The following is an 8,521-nucleotide window of genomic DNA, read 5'->3' as shown; positions in this document are numbered from 1 at the left end:
TCTTCAGGATCTCCTGTTACGACCCTTTAAAGACAACAACACAACAACTGTTTTATTATGTCAAAAGTGATTTGTTATTTGTAAACTTTTTTTAATTAAAAAAAATTTTTTTTGAGTTTATTTCAAGAGAGACAGAGTAAGCAGGGAAGGGGCAGAGAGGGAGGGGGAGAGAGAATCCCAAGCAGGCTCCACACTGTCAGTGCAGAGAGGGATGTGGGGCTCAAACTTCCAAACCCGCGAGACCATGACCTGAGCTGAAACTAAGAGTTGAAGGTTCAACCAACTAAGCCACCCAGGTGCCTCTGTAAACTTTTTGTTTAGAATAGAAAGTTAAAACCACCTGTGGACCCAGCCCCCAGAGATACCCACTACTTTGTGTTCTTTTTCTTTTCTTGCCAAATCGAAAGCTTTATGAAAGCACTGTATATTTGGGAAAATATACATTTTAATTCTTTATCCCCCTCCCCCCCCCCCATGTTTTTATTTGAATTCCAATTAGTTAACATGCAGTGTACGATACAGTGATTCAAAACTTGCATATAATGCCCGGTGATCATTACAACAAGTACACTCCTTAATCCCCATCACCTATTAACCACCCCCTCCCCCCACCTCCCCTCTGGTAACCATCTATTTGTTCTCTATATAGTTAAGAGTCTACTTCTTGGTTTGCTGCCCCCCCCCCCCCGCCACTTTGCTTGTTTGTTTTCTTAAATTCCACATATGAGAGAAATCATATGATATTTGTCTTTCTGACTTATTTTGCTTAACATAATACTCTATCCATATCGTTGCAAGTGGCAAGGTTTCATTACTTTTATGGCTGCGTAATAATCCATTGTATATATACCACATCTTCTTTTTCCATTCATCAGTTGATGGACACTTGGGCTGTTTCCATAATTTGGCTATTGTAGAAAATGTATGAACATTGGGGTGCATGTATCCGGTTTTTTTTTTAATTTTTAATTTAAATTCCAGCTGGTTAACATACAGTGTAATATTAGTTTCAGATGTACAATACAGTGATTCAACACTTGCATACAACACATAGGATACAAAATCAATGTATAGAAATCTGTTGCATTTCTGTATACCAATAATGAAGCAGCAGAAAGAAAAATTGAGGAATCAATCCCATTTACAGTTGCACCAAAACCAATAAGTTACCTAGACATAAACCAAAGAGGAGAAAGACCTATACTCTGAAAACTGTAACACAAAGACATTCCATGCTCCTGGATAGGAAGAACAAAGATTGTTAAAATGTCTATACTACCCAAAGCAATCTACACGTTTAATGCAATCCCTATCCGAATACCAACAGCATTTTTCACAGAGCGAGAACAAGCAATCCTAAAATTTGTATGGAACCACAAAAGGCCCCAAGTAGACAAAGCAACCTTGAAAAAGAAAAGCAAAGCTGGAGGCATCACAATTCTGGACTTCAAGTTATATTACAGAGCTGTAGTCATCAAAACACTATGGTACTGGCATGAAAATAGACAAAATAGATCAATGGAACAGAATAGAAAACCCAGAAATGAACCCAGAACTAGATGGTCAATTAATCTTCTACAAAGCAGTAAAGAATACTCAATGGGAAAAAGTCTTTTCAACAAATGATGTTGGAAAACTGGACAGCAACACGCAAAAGAAGGTAACTGGACCACTTTCTTGCACCACACACAAAAATAAATTCAAACTGGACTAAAGACCTAAATGTGAGAACTGAAACCATAAAGATCCTAGAAGAGAACACAGGCAGTAACTTGATATTGGCCCTGCTTTGTGTTCATTTTTCTCCTGTCGGTACTATATATATTTCAAGTAAAATTTAGATCACATTCCATATACTGGGCTGCATCTCTCCCTCATGTAATACAGCTTTATGCCTTTCTAGGTCAGCCCCATTCTTGGTGGCTGCATTGGCTTCTATCCAATGAAAGCTGGATCAGTTCCCTTACTGATGGATGGACTTTGGGGTCATGCCAGTTTTTTAATATAATAACTGCAGTGAGCATACAGATACATCTGTGTACCTGTCATTCAGCAAACACTGGTTGAGCACTTACTACACATTAGGTGTTACGCTAGGCGCTATTTGTACAGGGCTGAGTGATGTAATTTTCACCCCTCCAAGGTAGAGCCTCAGGCGCATTATCTCCAGGATAAAAACCACCAACTGGCACCACGTTCTGGATGCCGGTAGGCGGAGCCTGAGGAGGCCTGCGCGCGCACTCCAGCTGCGGGTCAGGTGACTGCACCCTGGCAACGGCTTGTTGCTGGCAACCGGGCGGTGGTCTCGCGGTGTTCCTTAGGCAGCTGCCTGCGGCGGGAGGCACCTGCCATGAATCCGCCGGGGCCCTTGGGGGCCCTGGAGAAGGAGGAGGAACACTCGTCCACCCCGATTCTCGGGCCGTCCATACACTCCGACAACCCTCAGGAGCGGATCCAGGCCCGGCGTCTCCGCATCGCGGCGCGCCTGGAAGCCCGGAGGCGGTGAGCCGGGGGTCCGGGCGTGTCCGCAGCGGAGCGCCCGGGGTGACGGCGTCGCAGGGCGGGGACGAGGCGGGCGCCTTCCTGGGGCGGGAGGTCCTGCGGGGAGGGCCCGGCGGGCCCCACGTGTGAGCGGGACTTGTTTCTGGATGAAATAGGAAAAGTTTCTTCCAGAGGGTTCAAGCAAAGTATGGGATATTAAGACATTCGATACACCTGTAAAGTCAAAGACGGAAATAATAGTCCCTTCAGCACTTTTATTGAGACGCTGCTGTGCCATGCACTGTGAGCAATACACTGAAGACACAGGCCGTCCGTGACCTGCCCTCAGAGGTCTTTCTTTCCTCCTTCCATCCCAACCTGCCTGCCTTCCACATGCGTTTCTGGAGTGGACCTCAGCTGTCACTTCTGTTGGTCCCAGGGGCTTATCTGGTTGTGTGACACACAACCTCGTTCCCTCGTTCCTGAAGGGTCTGAGACTGATAATCATGACCTTCTCAGGCTAGGGTTGTTGCACCTGTCCGTTCACAGACACAGCGGGCTGTCATAAGGGGGTGCCAAGAGGCACCTGCATAATCTTCTGAATTCCTGAACACCTTCATTGCCTAACAGCACTTATACCTTGTCCTGCTGCTCGGGGTCAGCTACCCTACCATGGTGACTTCTTGTCTGCTGGCTATTGGACACAAGGGGCCCAGAGTGGTGTGGCTGTGTTCCAACAAAACTTTATTTATGGACACTAAAATTTGAATGTCGTGTAATGTTCATGTGTCACAAAACATTCTTAGTATTTTGATCTTGCTTTTCTACGTTAGTAAGCTTCACTTTTTAAGAGAAATTTTAGGCTCACAGCAAAATTGAATGGAAAGCACAGGAATTTCCCATATACCTTCTGCCTCCACACACGCACAGCCTGTCCCACTATCAACATCCCCCACCAGAGTGGTACCTTTGTTACAAATGATGAACTTGCATTGACACATCATCATTACCCGGTGTTCATAGTTTACATTATAATTCACTCTTGGTGTTCTGTGGATTTGGACAAAGACGGAGTGACAAGTATCTACCATTATAATGTCATACAGAATAGTTTCAATGCCCTAAAAGTCCTTTGTGCTCTGCCTATTCATCTGATCTTTTTCTTTAACCATTAAAAAGTGTAAAATGCATTCTTTGCTTGTGAGCCCTACAAAAACAGGTGGGTCATATTTGACTCACCTGCCAGTCTGAATGTATTGGATCCGTGTGATGTTTTGTGGGATATCTAGATGGTCCTGATCTATTCAGACTATATTTTGACAGCGATTAGAATTAACATGACCCTGTGAATGTGAGGATTATATGAGTATACATTATTATCTATTCCATGTAAATGTGAACTTCCTGATCCTTTTTCCCGATTGAGGTAGAAAATAATACATTTGGCCCGATCAGCGGCCACCTTGTATGTACCTAAGGCCACTCTAATCTGCTCTAGCAAAGATACCACACTTGTGTGGCAGCAGCAATCAGGGCTGCTACTTGGGTGAACTTGCAGTATTGACAATCATTTTCTCAGAGCCATCCAGTGTTTGCAGTGGCCAGACCCATGACTTAAATGGAGACTTGATAGGGACCACCCCTCCTGCATCCTTGAGATCCCTAAGGGTGACACTAACCCCCACCATACCCCCCCCCCCCCTTTCTGGTTTTTGATTGTTCGTATGTACTCAGGTGCAGTTGTAGAGGTGTCCATTTGTCCTTCCCTGCCATGATAACTCTTACAGGTCAAGGACTAATGTGGGAATTTCTCAAATTTCTAAGTATGTTAAGGTCACTCTGGTTGCTCTTTGAGGGAATAGTTGGAGAAGCCAGAAGTGCAAGTAAGGAGACCAGTTGGGAAGCAGTTGCATTGGTCCAGGTGAGGGATGGCTGGTCTGGACTAGTTAGTGGCAGTGGGTTTGGAGAGAAAGTGGATGTTACTCAAGACATATTTTAGAGCTTAAATTTCCTGGATTTACTGATTTTGGATATGCTGGTCAGAGATCGGGGGAAAAACAAGAATGGCTTGAACAGCTAAGTAGATGGTAGTGCCTTTTATTGAGATAATGAAGACAGTGATGGGGAAAGTGAGGCAGGTTTTGGAAATCAAGAGTTTGGCTTTGGACATATTAAGTGAAGCTGGATTTGGGGAAGGCATTAAAACCTAGAGGTCCATTAGACAGTTGGACGTGGGTCTTAAACTCAGAAGAGGATTCTGGATTAGGGATGTCAGTTAAAAGAGTCAGTAGCATTATGATTGTATTTAAAACCATGGGAATGGATTAAATTACACTGGAAAAGAGGATAAAAAGAGATGAGAAGAGAGCTCAGGCCACGCCCTAGGAAAGGTCTGCATTTAGAAATGGATAGAAAAGGAAACTCTGGCAAAGGGCTGTCTTCATTTTATTTTATTTTTTATTTTTTAAATATTTATTTATTTTTGAGAGAGAGAGAGAGAGACAGAGCATGAGTGGGGGAGGGGCAGAGAGAGAGGGAGACACAGAATCAGAAGCAGGCTCCAGGCTCCGAGCTGTCAGCACAGAGCCCAATGTGGGTCTCGAACTCACGAACTGTGAGATCATGACCTGAGCTGAAGTCGGACACTCAACCAACTGAGCCACCCAGGCGCCCCAGGGCTGTCTTCATTTTATAAGGACGACACAGAAGGGCCAGTTGGTGCTCGTGGAAAATAAGTGATGTGCACCTAATTTAACACCTGGAGCCGGTAATTTTTATAACACAGCTAATAATAATAGCCTGGAAAGAAAAGCAGACAGTGAACGTTTTCTTTGACTGAACTATGAATATAAACAGGCCAGCAAAATAATTCTACAAATAAAAGTAAAATTCGCAATACGAAATAAGAAAATAGTAATGGATCAATACCTTTTAATTATGTTAATGTATTTTTTTTTGGCGGCGGAGAGGGGGAGGAAGAAAAAAACACGAAGAAAAGTTTCCACAAGTGTTTTCAAAAGAATTCCTCAAGATGTAGAGAATGATTGTACATAAATGGCAGAACTGAACTAACTCGGCTACGTGCATGGCTGTCACAGGCCAACTCTATTCTCCTTCTCCATGTTCTGTGAATTAACTTCCTTGTTGGTTTAAAGGATAACAGATAGAAAGGTGCTATATCGAAGCCTACACATATATTATTAAAAGTCAACAGTAACTGCAGAAATTGTTTAGAACTTAGAGCAACAAAAGATTTTTCAGAAAAGAGTGTTTTTATCACTGATCTTGTTTTGTTCCTGGCACGTGCTGGTAATAAAAAGCAGACTTTTAGTCCCTTGTGTTGTTTTAAATTATTTAGAGGCTCCTTGACTGCCTCTGGTGCCCACTGCCCTAATTGCTTGGGTCTTGATATGCCACGGAGGTGGAGCTTTTGGGAAGAAGCTGTTAATAGAATCGAATGTCATATAAAAATAACAGAATTAATAGGCTAAAGCTCCTGAAAATCCCAATCTCTACCGTCTCGGTTGAAATTTGAAATTCCTGGGAGATGTGATTCTGGAGTAAAAATGACAGATGGAACACATACATTTATCTTGGATCTCTATCAAAACTCCATTAGCGTGACATTTAAAGGGATTAAATAAAAAAGACATAAACCCACGAAGTCAAGCAAAACAGAAGGACTCAATAGCAACAACACTTCGGGAGCTGAGAAGCATAAGGACAGATGGTAGATGGCTTAGCAGATTCAAGAATATGGAAATATAAACTGGTAGCGAGGAAAGCTGAGTGCCCCCTTGATTTACTCTGCAGTAAGTCTGCAAAAGGCCAGGAGATCGGAAGCATCACCTTCATATGGAAGTAGAGGAGAAGAAGGGGACTAAAATAAGGTTTGGAAAGTTAATAGTTGGGTGTCAAGAACCTTTTCCCCACCTTGCACAAAAGACTGGGAGTCTGGAGGAAGTAAAATGGAGGATCTGTGGTTTGGGGCATGCTGGACAGAGAAGAGGCAAGAGCATTGTCCTCAAAGCAAAGGGGGGCACCTGGGTGGCTCAGTCGGCTGAGCGTCTGACTCTTGATTTTGGCTCAGGTCATGATACCAGAGTCATGGGATCGAGCTCTGTGTCTGGCCGAGCATAGAGCCTACTTAAGATTCTCTCTCTCTCTCTCTCTCTCTCTCTCTCTCTCTCTCTCTCTCAATCTCTCTCTCCTGCCCCCCTCTCCTGCTCACACACACCCACTCTCTTTCTCTCAAATAAAAAAGAATTAAAAAAATAAGCAAGGGGGTTCTGTGACCATGTGTACACTGGAGATGAGACCTTGCTTTCCTTCTGCCCATTCCGGAAATTTGGGCAGTTGGAGCTTCACCTCGCAGGCAGGAGATTGACATCTCTCTGTAGAACCTGAGCAGCCTGCAAGGAAGGATTTAAAGGCACTGAAAGCCAGATTTGCACACCAGGCCATCCAAGTAGATCGTCCTGCACTGAAGTTCACTGTTAAGCTACACCCTTGCATTCAGAGCTTTCGTTCAGCTTTTCAGTCTTATGGGGGTAAGGTAGCCAATGATTTCTAGATGTCTGAGGAAAGTCTTTACCATGAAAGGTAGACACCAAAATGAACACACAAAAAAAAACAACTCAGAGGAACTTGAGACTATGTAGGAAGAAAGGGCAGTCAATACTGATACAACAGCCTATCATTAAGATGATCCAAGGAGAAAAAAGAAATGATATTGCAACCATGGAACAAGAATGGGATGCTGTTGAAAGAACAAAATAGAGCTCTTAGAAATTGAAAAATGTGATAGAAATGGAAAACTCTAGAAGGGTTGGGAAGTAAAGGTCATGGAATCACATAGAAGATAGAGCAAATAGAGAAACTAGTAGAAAAAAAGATTTTTGAAAATTAGAGGACTAGTCCAGGAGATCTAGTATTTCTTTCTATTCTTTAAGTGTTTATTTTTGAGCGAAAGGGAGAGAGAGAGTGTGAGTGGGGGAGAGGCAGAGAGAGAAGGGCCAGAGGATCCAAAGGGGGCTCTGCGCTGACAGCAGAGAGCCTGATGAGTGGTTCAGACTCGAGAACCAAACCATGAGATCATGACCTGAGCCAAAGTCGAACACTTAACCAACTGAGCCACCCAGATGCCCCTAGGATCTCCTTTCTGGATCCTTAAAGAAAGGGCAGAGCAAACAGAGGGGAGGAAATTATCACTGAAAGTATTTGAGAAAATTTATTAGAACTGAAGTTTATGAGTTTTCCAGCTGGTGGGGAACACCTGACTGAAAATGTGCAGCCAATGGCTGAAAGTAGACCCACGCACAGGCACACCATTGAGAAAGTTCAGTGTTACCAAAAAAACCCAAGTTTCAGCTGCCTGTAGCTTGAAAAGCCAATACTCAAGAGACAAGTTTTGATTGGAAAAGAATATGAGCTTTATTCAGAGGGCTGGCCACCTGGGGAGAGGGCAGACTCTAGTTCAAAAACCACCTCAGGTTTCTGCCTGGCCCAAAGATTTTTAGAGTAACTTTAGCGCAGTGAATCAGTAAAAGGAGAACACAGTGGTCCCTAACACTTCTTCATTGCAAGCAGACGCAATGGTGCCAGCTAGACGTTATCATGGCAGTGAGAGGTCAGAGGTGGTGCCTGGGGTGGAGGGGTGGGGGAAGGTTGTGTGAGAGGGTTTGGTCCAGAGTCTTTCTAGGAAACAATGCAATGCATAATCTATAGATACACAAAGAAAAGTTTAATTAATCGATCACTCAGGCTAAAGGAGCTTGCTAAAATGTAAAGACTACTAAGGTGGCTGGAGGGGCCGAGGCAGTGGCTTCAAGAGCACTGAGAACCAAGAGAAGGAGCCTACAAGTTTCCAGAGTGGAAACAACTGTCACATGCAAAGAAAGGATTAAGAAACAGGGCGACTTCAGGTTTTTGAAGTAGCAATGATTTCCAACCCAGCCAAACAGTCAATGAAGTTCCAAGTTTTTTACTCCTGAGAAGGGACTTTGATTGGTCAGGAGGTGGGATATTCAAGAAGATGGCA

At 43.6% G+C, this 8,521-nt stretch overlaps 1 protein-coding gene across 2 annotated transcripts in view; it reads left to right on the top strand.

The window, feature by feature from the left end:
- The first annotated feature begins 2,250 nt into the window (after positions 1 to 2,250).
- Positions 2,251 to 8,521, top strand: part of DRC1 (dynein regulatory complex subunit 1) — a 41,604-nt gene continuing 35,333 nt past the window's right edge. Inside the window, exon 1 of one of the 2 annotated variants that reach the window (XM_019449871.2) lies at positions 2,251 to 2,502. In XM_019449871.2, coding sequence (XP_019305416.2) covers positions 2,351 to 2,502 — 152 coding nt within the window. In that variant the 5' untranslated portion in view covers positions 2,251 to 2,350. The remainder of the gene's footprint in view (positions 2,503 to 8,521) is intronic. The other variant, XM_019449848.2, reaches the window with a different exon arrangement.

The sequence above is a fragment of the Panthera pardus genome, unplaced genomic scaffold (assembly GCF_024362965.1).
Source record: "Panthera pardus isolate Hobbes unplaced genomic scaffold, ASM2436296v1 HiC_scaffold_26, whole genome shotgun sequence".
NCBI classification, from domain to species: domain Eukaryota; kingdom Metazoa; phylum Chordata; class Mammalia; order Carnivora; family Felidae; genus Panthera; species Panthera pardus.
The sequence above is the reverse complement of the archived record's forward strand: the minus strand, read 5'-3'. Positions and strand labels throughout refer to the sequence as shown.